Source organism: Monodelphis domestica, chromosome 4 (genome assembly GCF_027887165.1).
Source record: "Monodelphis domestica isolate mMonDom1 chromosome 4, mMonDom1.pri, whole genome shotgun sequence".
In the NCBI taxonomy this organism is placed as follows: Eukaryota; Metazoa; Chordata; class Mammalia; order Didelphimorphia; family Didelphidae; genus Monodelphis; species Monodelphis domestica.
This window is the reverse complement of record NC_077230.1, coordinates 383195278-383212591: the sequence shown is the minus strand read 5'-3', so window position 1 is coordinate 383212591 and position 17314 is coordinate 383195278. Positions and strand designations below refer to the sequence as shown.

General features: G+C 42.4%; 2 protein-coding genes across 4 annotated transcripts in view; both read right to left on the bottom strand.

The window, feature by feature from the left end:
* Positions 1-422, bottom strand: part of MYOM3 (myomesin 3) — an 87386-nt gene extending 86964 nt beyond the window's left edge. Inside the window, exon 1 of one of the 2 annotated variants that reach the window (XM_016422088.2) lies at positions 281-422. The gene's annotated coding sequence lies outside the window, so the exon portion shown is untranslated. The remainder of the gene's footprint in view (positions 1-280) is intronic. The other variant, XM_056795569.1, reaches the window with a different exon arrangement.
* An 11891-nt stretch (positions 423-12313) lies between these two features.
* Positions 12314-17314, bottom strand: part of IL22RA1 (interleukin 22 receptor subunit alpha 1) — a 28081-nt gene continuing 23080 nt past the window's right edge. Inside the window, exon 7 of one of the 2 annotated variants that reach the window (XM_007491305.3) lies at positions 12314-15478. In XM_007491305.3, coding sequence (XP_007491367.2) covers positions 14612-15478 — 867 coding nt within the window. In that variant the 3' untranslated portion in view covers positions 12314-14611. Of the gene's footprint in view, positions 15479-15511; positions 15854-17314 lie in introns of those variants that run through there. The other variant, XM_056795568.1, reaches the window with a different exon arrangement.

Below are 17314 nucleotides of genomic sequence, written 5' to 3'. Positions count from 1 at the left end.
TTTCCAGGGATCACTGTGGGCGGTGGGTGCCTAGGGATGCTCACAGTATCTCTGGCTTAGGCTCAGAGAGGACGATGCATGGTTTTCAGTTGGGTCCGGACCCTGTTCCCACATCTCTGGTCCCCTACATACACCAACCATTCACACGGTCTAATGACTTAGTCCCAATGAATAGAAATTGTTCCTGAGGCTTCTCCCCTATAGAAAGCTCAGGTCTCGTGGAACAGCTTATTCTCTCAGGATGCCCCAATATCCAACCAACTCCCAAAGTTTGACTCACGGAAGCCTCAGAATCGATGAGGTTTAGGAAAGAGAGGGAGGGAGGTCTCCGCGTCTTCTCTTCTTGTCCGCAGTTCAGTACAACAGTTGGGAGCAGAAGAATTTGTTCCGGGCACACTAGAGATGTCTTAAATATAGCCTCAGCCTGGATCGTGCTATGACAATGGATGAGAACCATCTGGGGTGTGGGAAGGGGGAGTTCCTAAGGGGATGAGAATGAAGGAGCTGCTCTGGCTCCAGTTGGATTCCAGCCAGCTCCAGGAACAGGTGTGAGCAGCCCCCAGGGGCTCCCTGGAGATGTCTGTCTGAACTTAGCCCTGGCTACCACCCCACAGGGTAGGACAGAGAGCATGATAGGGAAAAGGCCACCATGGTGCAGTGGATAGAGTGCAGACTTGGGAGCTAGAGGACTAGGGTTCGAGTCCTGTCTCCATTACAGGCTTATCTCTGAGCTTATTCTCTAAGCCTCACTTTTCTCATCTATAAAGCTAGGGAGGCTGGGTTAGAGGATCTCCAAGATCCTTCCAAGTCAAGTGGTCTATGTTAATAGGACACAGAGCTGGGAGGGACATCTGAGACCATCTAGTCCAACCCCCTTATTTTAGTAATTTTTATTTTGGGAGTTTAATTTAATTTGTTTTCAATGAACAAAAATGTTTTCTCCCTGTTCTATTTTCTTTCTTGCCCTTGCCCTGAAAAAGAAAGAAAAATAAACTGATAGCAAATATGTTTAGTTGAGCAAAATGAATTTCCAAATTTGTTATGTCATTAAAAAAACATTCTCCTTCTGTTATCATTTCTAGTATCAGTTCTAAGGCAGAAGAATGTCAAGGGCTAATTAATGGGGGTTAAGTGACTTGCCCAGGGTCACACAGCTAGGAAGTGTCTGAAGCTAGATTTGCACCCAGGTCCTCTTGATTCCAGGCCTGACATTCTACCCTCTGTTTTTATCTAGTTGCCCCTCAAATTTGTTATATCTAAAAAAAAATCTCTTTCTACCCTTTGAATAACCATCTTTCTTTCAGAAAATGAGAACGTTAAATCATTATCATCTGGAATTATATGTGGCCATTGCATTGATCAGAATCCTAAGCCTTTCATAGTTATTTACTTTTACAATTACAATTGCAATTGTTCTGTTGGTTCCATTCATTTCGTTCTGTATCAGTTCATATAAATCTTGTCAGTTTTCTCTGAAACTACCCTACAGAGTTCCTTCCTCCCTCCTTCCCCTCCCTCCCTCCCCCCTCCTTCTTTCTTTCTTCTTTCTTTCTTTCTTCTTTCTTTCTTTCTTTCTTTCTTTCTTTCTTTCTTTCTTTCTTTCTTTCTTTCTTTCTTTCTTTCTTTCTTTCTTTCTTTCTTTCTTTCTTTCTTTCTTTCTTTCTTCTTTCTTTCTTTCTTTCTTTCTTTCTTTCTTTCTTTCTCTCTCTTTCTCTCTCTCTCTCTCTCTCTTTCTTTCTTTCTTTCTTCTCTTTCTTTCTTCTTTCTTTTCTTTCTTTCTTTCTTTCTTTCTTTCTTTCTTCTCTCTTCTTCTTTCTCCTCTCTCTCTCTCTTTCTTCTCTCTTTCTTTCTTCTTTCTTTCTTTTCTTTTTCTTTCTTTCTTTCTTTCTTTCTTTCTTTCTTTCTTTCTTTCTTTCTTTCTTTCTTTCTTTCTTTCTTTCTTTCTTTCTTTCTTTTTCTTTTCTTTCTTCTTTCTTTCTTTCTTTCTTTCTTTCCTTTCTCTTCTTTCTTTCTTTTTTCTTTCTTTTTTCTTTCTTTCTTTCCTTCTCCCTTTCTTTCTTTCTTTCTTTCCTTCTCCCTTTCTTTCTTCCTTCCTTTCTCCCTTACCTTCTGACATCAATTCTAAGAGAGAAGAGCAGTGCGGGCTAGGCAATCATGGTGAAAGACTCCATTACATTCATATATTTTGTTCAGTCATTGAAAAACTGATGGGCTCTCCCTTAGTTTCCACCACACATGAAAAAGCTGCTTTAATTATTTTTATGCATGTGGGACCTTTTCCTCTTTTAAAAAATCTTTTTGAGATATGGGTCTAGTAGTGATATTATTTATGATGGCAAAGAGTATGCACAATTTATTTATTTATATTAAGCTCTCAACCTTCCATCTTAGAATCAATTCTATGAATTGCAGAAGAGTGCTAAGAGTTAGGCAATGCAGGGTTAAATGACTTGTCAGATTTGAACCCAGGACCTCCTGTCTCTAGGTCTGAATCTCAATTCACTGAGCCAGGTAGCTGCCCCTGGTATGAGCAATTTAGTAACTCTGGAGGCACAGTTCCAAATTATTTTCCAGTGTGGTTGGATCAGTTCCTCGCTCTACCAACAGTTAATCAACATCTGTTTTCCTCCAGTCCTCCCAACGTTGGTTATTTTTCATTTTTTCACCTTTGCCAGTCTGACAGGCATGATCTAATCTCAGAGTTGCATTCATTTTCACTTCTCTGAGACTAAGTAAGTCTTGCTTCCCAGGTGACATTGAACCATTAATGACTATTCTTTGAGTTTGGCCATTCAACCAATTTCCAATTCATAATACTGTCATCTTGCTTGCCTCTCCCCGTTCCTTCCCCCCTCAAATAGCATGAAAGTCTTTAGCGAATGCTTTGCAAACCTTGCTGTACTACAGAAGTGTCCATTTATAATATTCTCTGAGCTTCCCAAATGAGCCTTTTTAAGTCCTGGTGAGTTCCAGCAGCAGAGTGTGGGGATCATCAAGTGCAGCTCGTTCATTTGCAGCCAAGGAAGACTCAGTAAACTTACGTGACTTACCTACTGTTGTACGGGACAGATCGTACATGGCTGGAATTGGCTGGGATTAAAGTCCAGATTCTCTGCCTTCAAATCTGGTGTCAGTCAAAACCAGAATGGTATCTGGCTTTCCATCTTTCTCCTCACTGCTCTGTTGTCTCCCTCTCTCTCCTCACCATTCCTGACACCAAACATGAGACACGTTTATGCCAGGCGCTCCCTCTCCCCTGGAGTGAATCCCTTGAAGATATGGGTTGGAGCTTATATGATCCCTAAAAATTAGTTTTTGAAAACTCGAACAGAAAAAAACAATAGTTTTAGAAACTAAGGACACCGAGCACCTAGCTGTCCCCTTTGAACTTGTTTTTAACACATATTCTGATAACTATATTTCATCTACATTTGTTTGTTTGTATTTGTTTTCCTTGAAAGCATACGGATTGAGACAACTAGGTGGCTCAGTGAATAGAATGCCAGACCTGGAGTTGGGAGGAATTGGATTCAAATTTGCCTTCTGTCACTTCCTAGCTGTGTGACCCTGGGCAAGTCACTTAACCCCAATTGCCTAGTCTTTACTGTTATTCTGCCTTGGAACTGGTACTTAGTATTGATTCTAAGACTGAAGGTAAGGGTTGTTTTAAAAAAAGGAAAGAAAAGAAAGAAGTCCTATAGATTTTATTTTTTTAAATATAATTCTGAAAAAAGGTGAAGAGGCTTTAAAAGATTGCCTAAGGGATCCATGACACAAACAAGGAAAGAACCCTTGGACTAGGGGTTTTTAAGATCCTTTCTAGAGGGCAGCTGGGTAGCTCAGTGAATGGAGAGCCAAGTCTAGAGATGGGAGGTCCTGGGTTCAAATTTGGCCTCAGACACTTCCCAGCTGTGTGACCCTGAGTAAGTCACTTGACTCCCATTGCCTAGCCCTTACTACTCTTCTGCCTTGGAGCCAATACACAGTATTGTATTGACTCCAAGATGGAAGGTCAGGGTTTTTATTTTTTTTTTTAAATCCTTTCTAGCCCTAGAAACATAATTCTAGTCCATGTGCTTTACTAAAAACCCATTTCCAATTTAATGCCAGCTTTGAACCTTCCCCTTCGTTATAAGGATTGCTCCTGTTTTTGTTTGTATTTCTTACTGGAAATGTACAGGGTTCCAATGGTTAAATTGGTCTTTGGGGCTAGCCTGGAAACCGAAGGAGCATATATTACATTGTTTCTATGAGTTCCAAAGGGCTGACAAAAGAGCTTTTGAAAGACAAGCCCTTTGTAAGCAGGGGACGGCTTGTACCTCCAGTGGCTGCTGTTAAGGCTTAATGTTTCAGGGGAGGGAAAGAGGAGGGTCAGGCAGTGACATGAGGCCACTGGCTACTGCTCTTCCAGACTACTCTCTGAATGCTGCAGAAGGAGAGGGCAGGATGGGGGCACGGAATAATTCTCCTTGACTGTTACTCTGGATCTTGGGCTCTCCAAGTTTTTTTTTATGTCTGAGCCCCCAGCAGTAATGGCAGCTAAAATCAGTCTCAGATGGTAGGACTAGAAGGGGCTTTTTTTTTCAGAGCTGGAAGATTCTGAAGAACACAGAAAGATAGAACATAGAATGTCAGAGATGAAGGGATCTTCAAATAGTACTGTCAAATTCAATAGAGACACCATTAAATGTCTGTCTGTCTGTCTCTTGTGTCAGAGGCCAGTGTTTAGTGGCTATATGTATAGTTTCAGTCTGGCCATTCAACCACTTCCCAATGTGTTTAATTATACTATCATCTTGCTCATATCTTTCCATTCCTTCCCCCTCCCAAAAAGGATGAATGCTATTAAAAAGATATATACATATATAAATTAGGATATATAAATTAAGTGGATACATATATATTCCTTTAGCCTCCTGCATATTGGCTTAGAAAACCACATATTAATATTATCTATGTTTTATTGTATGAGTCAGGAAGACTCATTCTCCTGAGTTCAAATCAAGTCTCAGACACTTACTGGCTGTGTGACCCTGGGCAAGTCATTTAATCCTGTTTGCCTCAGTTGCTTATCTGTAGAATGATCTGGAGAAGAAATGACAGACCAGTCTGGTATCTTTGCTAAGAAAACCCTAAATAGGGTCATGATGAGTTGGATGTGACTGAAACAACTAAACAACCACAACAAATTGTATTTTTATTTTGTTAAATATTTCCCAGTTACATTTTGATCTGTTTAAGGTGGGTGGACTGGGTGTTTGGTACCTCTGGCTTAGAACTTAGAATGACAGAGCTATACGGAACCTTCGAACAAAAAGAATAGGTTAGAAATATAATGGACTCTGATCCTCTTGAGAGATGTTCTTCTTGTAGGAATGGGGTGAGTTGTGGAGATTCCTTTCCTTTCTCCTCCACCCAAACACCCAAACACAGAACATACTGGCCAGGGTAGGTTCTCCTAAGACACTGATGCCTCTCACTTTGCCCTAAATTGGTTCCTTTCTCAGGCTCTCCCAGACATACTTCATACTGATTTGGAGGGGGATCACCCAATCCAACTTTTTAGGGGGCAAAGCTCTTTTTCCTCACTATCCTGGGAAAAATGTTGGACTTAGACTCAGAGTTTGAATCCCAGGTCTGTCTGGGCAGACGTGCATGTAGTATGACCATGGACAAGTCCTTCCCCCTCTTTAACTGTCAGTTTCCTCTATGTTGGATGAGGAAAGGAGTAGTAGATGGCCTATGGAGTCCCTTCTGGATTTCTATCTATGAATCTTATGGTTGTTCTGGGAAACTTCTGCCCAGCTGGGACTGGGACAACTATCATGTGTACTGATTAAGGACTACAGGGGTCAGAAATAGCTCTATAGGTTACAGAAGCTGAGCCATCTCCCCTTCCTCCTTTGTCCTCTGTAGTTCCTACAGAATGAGAGAGACCTTAGGAAAAGGGGCAAAGTAATTTCTGTGGCTTTGACTCTGTTCCTAGGGTCAGTTGAGCAGGAGTGGGTGGGCATGGGGAGTTAATCAGAATTCTGCTTAGGATTAGAAACTAATCCCATGCTTTGGTAGATAATATCTTTCCTAGTGCTGGGCTGATTATCATAGATATAGAGCTAAAAAGGATCCATGGGGCAATCAAGCCCAATCCCCTCACTTTACAAATAAATAAACTGAGGCTTAATGAGGTTAAATGTCTTGCCTTCAGTCACCCAGATAGTGTCTGAGGTGGGAATTCCTTAGAGTCTCCACTTCCTAGTTTCATCTCAGAGCTCCAACCCTCACATCAAGCTAGTCATACTTCCTTTATGGTCCTGGCTTTACGGTGCCTCCCCGCCACCACCACCACCTGGGGAGACATACACAAACCAGGCCCAGTCTTACGCAGTTGAACCAAGGTCACGTTACTTGGTCACATTTCTTCCTTCCTATATGGCACTTAACTCCACCCTCATGAAGTCATGGATTGCAAAACTTTAGAGTCGTATATATATAGATATATATATCTATATCTATCCATCATCTGGAAATTCTTAGGTTTGCACACACTTGTGGAGGTGGAGGTGGAGGTATTCATTTGAGTTCTCCTTCCCCTCACCTTGGAACATTTAGGCTCTAAAGGTGAAGATTCATTCATGAATATAGAGAGGGCAAACCTCCTTCATCTATTATGGTAGAGAACTTGGAATCTGATCTTAAGTCGAATACTTTCCCCATTTGGGGATTTAATTTAGCAAGTGACTTTCACCTAAGGTTCCCTCACCATTGCCAAACTTCCAATTTTAATATTCTAAGTTTTAAGGCCCCTCCGAGATCTGGAATCCCAGTTTCTGGGGTCTTTTCTAGTTCTAATATTCTTTGTTCTAAGGCCTTTCCAGCTCTTGACATCCTATGTTCTGTGGAAATTTAATTAATTAATTAATTAATCTGTGCCCCTTTTTTGGCCCACCAAGAAAACCTTTGGATTTTAAAGGGGAAGAAGTTTAATCTTAAGACTGAAGCTACAAGAGGTGCTTCTTCACTCCTTGCTGAATTTGTTTATCTGTAAACAAGCCTCTTGGTTAGTGAAGCAACTAAGAAAGCTAGGCAAAGCCAGGCAGAGAAGTGGACATGCATGCCATGGGGCCATTCTAAACATTGTGAAGTGACTCCAGGCATCAGGAAGACCCACCTTTTATCTGGAGTGATGTTGAAGTCCTCCCAACAAAAAGGCTTGGGAAAGGGACTATACTGAAGAGCACAAAGGAAGTAGGACCTTTCCCCCTTGGAATCCTGGCCTGAGTAGGTTGACCATCAGGTTCCAAGGCAGGGAAGAGGGATTGTGGCCAAGGGAGCTGCCAGTCACACATGCCTGGTACCTTTTCTTTCTCTGGCCAACTTTTTATTATTTAATAAATAACTATAGATTAAGATATGGTCTCCAGAAAATTTTAATCGTAACAGTTCTAAGATTCCTTCTAGTTCTAATGGTTTATGTCCTGAAGACCCTTCCAGCTCTAACCTCTTTTTAAAGGTTCTTTCCACTTCTGACATTCTGTGTTCCAATGACCCTTCCAACTCTGACATTCTATGTACTAAAGACCCTTTCAATTCTGACATTCTATGGTTACTAAAAAACTTAATTTGTTTATTGATTACATTAAAATTCCCAGGTTACTCCTTCCCTCTTTTCCTCCCTGCACTAGAGAAGGCATCGCTTGACAAAAGAACATACGTATATATAAACTATGTCTTTTATGTTTCTATTTATCAGGTCTATCTCTGGAGGTGGACATTCCCAAGATGTTCTTCAAGCATTAATCTGTAGCTGTATATAATGTTTTCTTGGTTCTGCTCATTTCTCTTTTCATAATTTTATGTAGTGCTCTAAAGTTCTTTCCAGCCCCAACATTCTGTGTTCTAAGGACCCTTCCAATACTGACATTCTATGTTCTAAGACTCTTCCCAACTCTGACATTGTTTGTTCTAAGGTGCCTTCCAGTTCTAAGGTCCTTTCTTGGTCTAATAACCCATGTACTAAAGTTCTAATACCCTATAATTCAAAATTTCCAAAGCACAGAATCGGAAGAGCCCTCAGAAGTCAAATAGGTCCTACCTATCTCTTATAACAACATTGTTAAGTAGTAGACTTGGCTCGCTTTCAGAGGTTTTAGGGAATCATTGGACAGTCTTGCCTTAAAGAAAAGGGCTGGATACATGGGAAATTTTTCCATTTGTCACTTGGCTGTGGAAAAGATGGTCCCAAATGACCCAAATAATGGTTAAATATTAATGAGAAGCTGATAAGGATGCCAACAGGTGCAGCTGCATCAGCAGCAGAGGGAGGGAGAGGAAGGAAGCTTATCTTGCTAGGGAGAAGCTTATCTTGTACCCCTTGGGAGAGGAAACTGGCCTGGACCCAGGTCCCAGAATCTGATCTTCTTTTTCAACAACATTTAGAAAGGGCTTAGAGAGGGTCTTTGAGGAGGAAGAGGTGAGCAGAAGCGTTTCATATTTAATTCCATAATGACTCACCCTCTTTGTAATCCTCATGCCTCATGGAGAGGAGCCTCAGGAAGATGGTGAACAGAAAGCCTGAAATTGTGCTTCCTCTCTAAACCCAGCTTCTCCTTCTGTCAAATGAAGGGGGTAGACTCGAATTGGAATTTTCCAAGCCTCCCCAACCCTACCTCCAGATCCCAGGCCATAAAAGTACTCCTGGCTCCTCCTGTCAAAGGTCCCTTCCATCATTAAAATATTTTATTCTATGATTCTAGTCCTCAGTTCTAGTATTAATCTTAATAGCTATTTACATGTATATAGTGCTTTAAGACTGCAAAGGTTTTTGCAGGTATCATCTCATTTGATCTTCACAATGACCCTGTGAAATAGGTGCTGTTATTATTCCCATTTTCCCCATGAGGAAATTGAGAATGAGAGAGATTAAATGATCTGTCATGGGTCATATAACTACTAAGTGCCTAAAGGAGGCTTAGAAACTCTGGTTTTCTAGACTCCAAGTCCCACAGTCTATCCACTATATGGCCTAGCTGCTATTAACCTTGCCCTTGCCCAAGGCATTTAACCTAAATTTCCTTTGTGGAGAAAACCTCTGGTCCTACTGAATTCACTAGAGTTGCAGAGGATCAAATGCTGTCATGGTTAGGGGAATCTTTCTTTCTCTTTCTTTCTTTCTTTCTTTCTTTCTTTCTTTCTTTCTTTCTTTCTTTCTTTCTTTCTTTCTTTCTTTCTTTCTTTCTTCCTTTCTTTCTTCCTTTCTTCCTTCCTTCCTTCCTTTCTTTCTTCCTTCCTTTCTTTCTTTCTTTCTTTCTTTCTTTCTTTCTTTCTTTCTTTCTTTCTTTCTTTCTTTCTTTCTTTCTTTCTTTCTTTCTTTCTTTCTTTCTTTCTTTCTTTCTTTCTTTCTTTCTTTCTTCCTTCCTTCCTTCCTTCCTTCCTTCCTTCCTTCCTTCCTTCCTTCCTTCCTTCCTTCCTTCCTTCCTTCCTTCCTTCCTTCCTTCCTTCCTTTCTTTCTTTCTTTCTTTCTTTCTTTCTTTCTTTCTTTCTTTCTTTCTTTCTTTCTTTCTTATACCTTCTTTTCACCTTAGCAAGAGTTTGTTCTTTTTTTTTTCCTCTATGGAGGGAAAGGAGGGTAGGGAGGAAAGCTGATTGGGGAACAATTTGACGAGGTATAAATGACTACAGCCAGTGGAGAGGTAGGGGATCAATCAACTGTATTATGTGCCTAGTATTGAGCTAATTGCTGAGGATATGAAGACAAAACTGCAAATGCCTCAACCTATTACACTCTAATAGGGAAGCTAAAATACACAGACACACAGACACATACACACACACACACACACACACACACACATACACACACCAGAACAAACTAGTTTTGAGAGGATACTACCAGCTGTTGTTCAATTGTTTTCAATTGTGTCCAACTCTTTGTGACTTCATTTGGGATTTCTTTGCCAGATATTGGACTGATTTACCAATTCCTTCTCCAGCTCATTTTACAGATGAATGAACTGAGGCAAACTGGGTTAAGTGTTGTACCCAGTGTTGTACAACTAATAAATGTTTAGATTTGAACTCAGGAAGATGAGTTTTCTATCCACTGAGCAACCTAGTTGCCCCATAACAGCTGGAGGTGTTGGGAAGGGCTTCCTACAGGAAGTGGCACTTGAGGAGATGAGTCTTGAAGGAAAGTAGAAAAAGGAAGAGCATTCTAGGCATGGAAGACAACCATAGAGATGGGAGATGAGTACATTGTATCAATGAATTGTCAGTGTGGTCAGATAGCAGAGAGTATGGAGAGATGTAATATCTAAGAATACTAGAAAGGTAAGAAGAGGCCAGGTTGTGAAGAACTTTAAATACTGGTTAGAGGAGTTGGTATTGGATCTTAGAAGTGATAGAAATGGGGCAGGTAGGTGGTTCAGTGGTTTGAGATCCCAGGCCTAGATTTGGGGAGTTCCTGAGTTCAAATTTGATCTTGGATACTTCCTAGCCATGTCACCTGGGCAAGTCACATATAACTTCAATTGCTTAGCCCTTCTGACTTGGCTCTTTTTCCAGTTGGCCAATTCTGTTTTTTTCAGAAACTCTTTTTACTGGATTTTTGTGCCTCTTTCTCCAGTTGACCAATTTTGCTTTTTAACTTGTTACTTTCTTTTTGCATTACTTTCATTTCTTTTCCCCATTTTTCTTTGACCTGCCTTATTTGGTTTTTGAATTCCTTTTTTAGTTCTTCCAGTGCCTGAAACCAATTCCCGTTTTTCTTTGAAGTTTTGAATATGGTTGCTTAAATTTCCTGTCCCCTACTGCTTTTTGTTACCACAGAAATTTTCTAGGGTTGTTTCTTTTTCTGTTTTCCCAGCCTTTTTTTTTTTTGCCTGTGGACTGAGAGTTCTGAAAGCTGCTGATTCTGTCTCCTCTACTCATAGCTTGCAGTACCCAGCACTCTGAGCTATTTTGCCTTGGGGCTAAGAGCTTCATCACAGCACAGGCTTGAAAGGGCCAAGCTATAAACTTCCAATTTCCAGACCTTACTGTGAGCTGGTGCCAGGGCTGGGGACTTTAGGGGATGAGTCTTGGGTGTGGGATGCTCTATTATTGGTGTAAGCAGGGTCCCAGGATCCTGAAATTGGGCCATATCCAGGCTTGGAACCTGGTGTGGTGGGGTTGTGGGGAGGGGAAGGATCAGCTAGCCATCCTCTGAGTGCAGTCTTGCTTCTGGTTCCCCCATATCCCAGGAAAATTGACTCTCTTTGCCTACCTTTCAAGTTGTATTGAGCAGGAGAGCCCCCTCACTCTCTCTTGCTGTTGGTTTTTGACTCCTGACATCTTGAGGAGCATTTTAAAGATTGATTTGGAAGGATTGTCAAAGCAATTTCAGCTTTTGCTGCTATTAAGCCACCATCTTGGCTCCTCCCACTTAGAACTCTTCTGCCTTGGAACCAATATTAATTCTAAAATGGAAGGTAAGGGTTTTTATTTGTTTGTTTGTTTTTTAGTCATGGGAACCCTGGTGTTTATTGAGTAGAGGTGGAGATTTCATAACTCTGGGTCCGAGAAGATTTAGCAACTGTAGTGGGAGGATTTCTCTCACATGGTTGTCCCTGTCTGGACTCAGGCCAGGGAGGGGGATAATTCCTCAGTGAAAGCATTCCAACTCTATTGCAGAGAGCACAACTCCCATGGGCTGGCCATGCTGTTTGAATGCCAAATGCATGTTGATCTAAAAGACTATTCTATAGAGATTTTTTTAAAAGGCAAGCACTCACAAAGGCCAGAAATGGTACAAGGACACTTTCAAGGTTTCGCTAAAAAACCAGGTATTAGTTATAAGACATGGAAGGCTCTGGCACAGGTAGCACAAAGAAATAGCAGATGGAAAAGTCTAGAAACATCTCCATCCCAAGTGTTTATACAGGCTGTTGTGGCAGACTTGTAGTAGAGCCTTCTGGGACCACAGTCCAATGCATCGTACCCTGACCCTATCCTCATGATGTCATCAAGCACGAAGGATGAACAACATATCATAATCATTTCAAGGGAAGGGAGCTCTGAGTACAGGTGAGAAATCTGTTGACTGACCTTTAGCCCCAAGGGAGAGGAGACTTACATGAAAATGGGACTATGGAAGTTACCTTTGACACCTCCACCCTCATATTTCTATATCCTCCCCTCCACCCCTTCCCCCTCCAATCAAGTGCAACCTATCAGCACCAAGAAGGGTGCTGAAAAATGAGCAGAAAATGGCTAATGAAGTTTCATCTACTCTTCTCCGGGGTGGGGTTTACTTTGTAAGAAAGACAAAGCATTCGTCTAAAAGAATCTAATTCTTTTGCAGTTATTTATTAGGCACCTACTATATATCTGGCATTATGTCAGATACCAGAGATACAAAGACAAAAAAAAAGGAAAAGAAACCTTCTGCCCTCAAGGAGCTTACATGCTACTAGACGTAGGGTACAAATAAAACATATATTAGAATAAATAAATGCAAAGTATATAGAAAGGGATATCAATTCATTTCAAGAGGAGGATATCATTATATACTGGAGGGACTCATCGGATCATAGATTCAGAGCTGGAAGGAACTTGACAAGTCATCTAGCCTAACTGCCTCATTTTATAGAGGAAGAGGTTGGGTGACTTGCCTCATATAGGAGTTGGAAATGGGAGAGAGGGAGAGAAGAGTCAGTGATGCCTTCAAGGTTGTCAACTGGAATGAGTAGAAAGATGATTACTGTGATTTAGTCATTTTCAGTTGGGTCCAATTCTTCACAATCCCTTTTGGTATATTCTTGGCAGGGATACTGAAGTGGTTTGCCATTTTCTTCTCCAGCTTATTTTACAGATAAGGAAACTGAGACAAACAGGGTCAAGTGACTTGCTGAGGGTCATCCAGCTAATGTCTGAGGTCAAATCTGAACTCAGGTCTTCCGGACTCCAGACTTGGCACTCTATCCATAGCATCACCTAGGTGGCCTAGAGGCATGGTACCCTGGACAAAATTTGGAAATTTTGAGGAGGTAATGAAATTTGGAAATACAATGAGTTCTGTTTGGAACATTTCTATTGTGAGGCACCTATGGAATGGCTACCTTGGTGGAGATTTCCAGGAGACAGCTGGGGTTGAGAACCCCAGAGTTCAGAAGAGAAAATAGGGCTGAATTTGGGAGTCATCTGTAGAAAGATGGAAGTTGATGAAATCACTGACTTACAAGTATTGAAGTGCCTACTATGTGCCAGACACAGTGTTAGGCATGTGGAATAAAGAATGTAACAGACTTTACCCTCCAAGAGTTGACATGGGGTAGGGAGAGAACACATACACATATATAAAATGATGCAAAATATAAATAAAGTAAATCCAAGGTAATTTTTGGCTTGGGAGGGAGGAGAGAATATCTAGTAGAGAGAATGGTCAATAGTGTCTCAACCAATAGAGAAATTAAGAGTGAAAAAAGGCCAGGGCTTCAGCAAATAAGAGAATTTTGGTAACTTTGGAGAGAACAGCCTTAATTAAGTGAGGAGGTAGGAAACCAGTTTGCCAATGATTGAGAATCAATGAAGATGACTTGGGCTTGTTTGCAGGCAGCCAGTAGATTGGAAGAGGTTGTAGATTAAAGAGGCCCATGGTAGCAGAAGCTAAATCCTTCTAGAAATGGGGAGGCTCCTGCTAAGGCCATTGAAAAGGGAAAATAGGGCTCAGACTTAACAGTGGGGTCCACCTTCCCCATAAGACAGGGCCCTATGAACTTCTTCCCTAAGCACCCTCTTTCCCCAGGCTCTTCTCCCCACAAAGGAGTGGAGCTCCCCAAGAACAGGGAATGTCCCCTTAAGTATAAAGGCACTCTGAAAGAAGGGATGTATCTATCTCCACAGAAGAGGGCTTCCCTGGAAGGGCCTGATTCCCTCTTTCAGACCAAGGATCTTCTTGAGGACAAAAGCTGTTTCTCCTCTGAGAGCTTCCTGGGGACCTAAGATTTGTCTCTCTCTTCAGCCTGAGGGTTCCTTGATCCCTCCTCAGAATGTGAGATCCCTAGGAGGACCTGTCTCCTTCCTTCAGACTAGGGACTCCCTGAGAGATGCTGTCTCTTTTCTTCACTCTGGAGGCCTTCCTTAGGGCAGACTGAGAGTTCTCTGAGGACAAGAGCTGTACCTTTCTCCTCTGCCTGAGGATGGCCTGAAGGCCAGGTTTGTGTCTCCCTCTTCAGACTAGGGACTCCCTGAAGGCAGAGACTATCTTCCTTTTCAGAAGGGATGCTGTCTTCCCTCTCAGACTGAAGATCCCATGAACGCAAGGATTGTGTTTCCCCTGCCTCAGACTGAGGGCTCTCCCAAAGCAGAGTATTGCCCCTTCCTTCTCAAGGCTGAGATTTCTGGGAGAAGAGGGATTGTACTTCCTTTCTCTGACTGTAGGATCCCTGAGAACAGAGACTGTGTTTACCCAAATATAAATGGGTGCTCCTTGAGGGGAAGGGCTCTGCTCCCTAGAACCTCTCAGTCAACTTCCCAGGGTGACTAGCATGAGGTTCTGCCCCAGGCTGTATTACAGATTGGGGGTGTGGCAATGCCTGCCAGAGCATGTGGAGGATGCTGGTTCCCACACGTTTCTTCAAGGCTCCCACTGTACTGTGAGGTCCAAGTCTCTGAAGAGCCTATCAAACTCTGGAGAAGCCTGTGCTAGGCAGCTCCTTTCAGGTCCTGGAGGAGAAAGCTCATCCTTGGGACACACTACAGAATCTAGGAGGCTCCAGGCTTCCCCCATCTCCTCCCTGGGTTGAAATAGGAGGGAAGGGGTGGAGGGGAGGGAAAAGGGCTGGTCTTCCACCTGGACAGAGGAAAGTAAAGAGATTTGGTTGCTCAAGTATCCTGGAGCTACTGATTCCAGTGGCCCAGTTGGGTGAACCAGGGGCAGGACTCGGCTGGGCAGCTGTTCTTTCCGGAGTCCTGGGGGCTGATGGAAGAACTCTTCTCTTCTGGAGTTCTGCTGGAGTTCTTCTGTCTGGGAATTTGGTCCAGTTCGGGTCTGGTTGGGCTGAGGTTGGCCTTTGGTCCCATTCAAGTCCTGGTGTGGGGATATTTCTTCCCCTGAGCCCTCCATGCAGGCCCCATAAGATGGGGGCCATGGATCAGAGAGGGTCTGAGGGGCATAGGTTGGGGGCTTTGTCTCAGGAACCACTTGTGGGGCATAAGAAGGGGGTCCCACATCTAGGATTGTCTGAGGGGCATAGGATGGTGGGGGAAGTGCCTGGTGAGCCAAGAGGATAGGGATGGGTATCTCGCTCTGTCCAAGGTAGGTGATTTCAGGCAGGCCAGAAGGCAATGGAGCTCCCAGGGCCTCCCTGGGCCCAGGCACCTTCACCTGGGAGTATTGGATAGGGGGAACCAGGCCCCCAGAACTGCTGAAGTCAATGGCTGGGACCAAAATATGCTCCTGGATGAATCTCAGTGGCTGAAAAGTCAGTACTCTCTGGACATCCTGTGGGGAAACAAGGACATTGGGGCAAAGTTAAGTGGGATGGGCCACATAGGAGGATATGATGGAGACTATGGGGTTCTCTAGGGGTGAATCTCGGGAAGAGATAGAAGGGACCTTCGAAATTAGGGAGGCCAACCTCCCTCATATGACAGAGGAGGAACCTAAGGCCCAGAGAAATGAAGGGACTTGCCTAGGCTTACACAGTTAATGAGTGGGAGAGATGGGATTTGAACCCATGTCTTCCTGACTCCAAGTCCAGTGTTTTATCCACTTCACCACTCTGACTCTGATCCAGGACACCACTGTTGACCTGCTCTTGGGCTCATCCATAGCTCCTTGAGACGTGCTGGGACAAACAGGGTGGAGGGGGCTGTCCTGAGGTTGGGAGATTTTTAAGAGGTGTCAGCTATTCAGGATCTGTCTTCCTCCCTTCTTGTTCACCTTCCCTTCCTCCCCAAGATGATGGCAATGATGGGAAATGCTAACATTCCTCTCATATTTTAACTATCATAACCCATTGTATAAACATAATTTAATTCAATATTCCCTGTAGCTATTGCTGGAATCTCAGAACTTCAGAGTTCTCAAGACCCACCCATACTGGAATAATGAAAAGGACAATAAATGAGCAATTATTAAGCACTTTAGCTGGGTTCCAAGCACTCTGACAAGCATTGGGGATACCAATGAGAAAGAAACTGTCCTCAAAAAACCTCACATTGGAATAGGATGAGGCAAGAAAAATCTCTACCTCATCCCTGGTAGGGGATCAGGCTGCTTCTGAGACAATGACTGCAAATGTTTTGTAGATCTCAAAGCACTCTTGAAAGGCAGACCAGCTACTCTGTTGATTAACAATGGCCATTGTCAACATTTTTATTCCCGTTTTTTAGAGGTTAAGAGAAGGGAACTAATTTTCCCAGTGTGACATTTTCTACCCTCCTAGTTTAGCGATCCTCATTACCTTTCATCTGCCTGACTTCATTAGTCTCCTAATGGATCTCCTTTCTTTTGGTGCTTCTTTTCTTTCTCTAACAAATCCTTCACAACCTGCCAAACTGATTCTCCTAAAACTATCTTGGCATTTTAGCCCCCTACTCAAAAATCTACACTAGCTTCTCATAACTTCTCAGAGAAAATGTAAACTCTTCAACCTAGGACTTAAAGCCTCTCATAATCTGGCTCCCATTTACTTTTTTAATCATTTCACATAAATTGCTTTTGCTTATTCTCCATTCCAGGCAAACTAGCCTGCTAGCTGTTAATAATTACAATAATAATAGCTGGATAGACAACATTTTTATAGTATTTTAAGATTTTTGAAATACTTTACAAGTATTTTTTCATTTGATCCTCACAACTATGAGAGGTAGGAACAATTATTATCCCCATTTTGTAGATGAGGAAACTGAGACAAATAGAAGTTCAGTGATTTGCCCAGGGTCATCCAGCTAGAAAGTGTCTGAGGCCAGATTTGAATTCAGGTCTTGGACTTCAAGTCCAACACAACTTCCACTGGGCTACCTGTTCGTCCATGATATTTCACATCCCAGTGTTTTGAGCTTCATTCACAGTCACCAATGAATGTGATGCACTCCCTCATTACTTCTACCTCTTAGAATTCCTTGCTTCCTTCAAGGTTCAGCTCAAGTACCACCTTTTACGTGAAGCCTTTCTTGACCCCCTAATGGTTAGCACCTTTCTTCTAAGATTTCAGATAGCCTATGTATGTATATTGGAGAAGGAAATGCAAACCAATCCAGTTTCTCTGCCCAAAAAACTCCAAATGGAGTCACAAAGAGTTGGACATGCCTGAAACAACTGAATAACATCTAG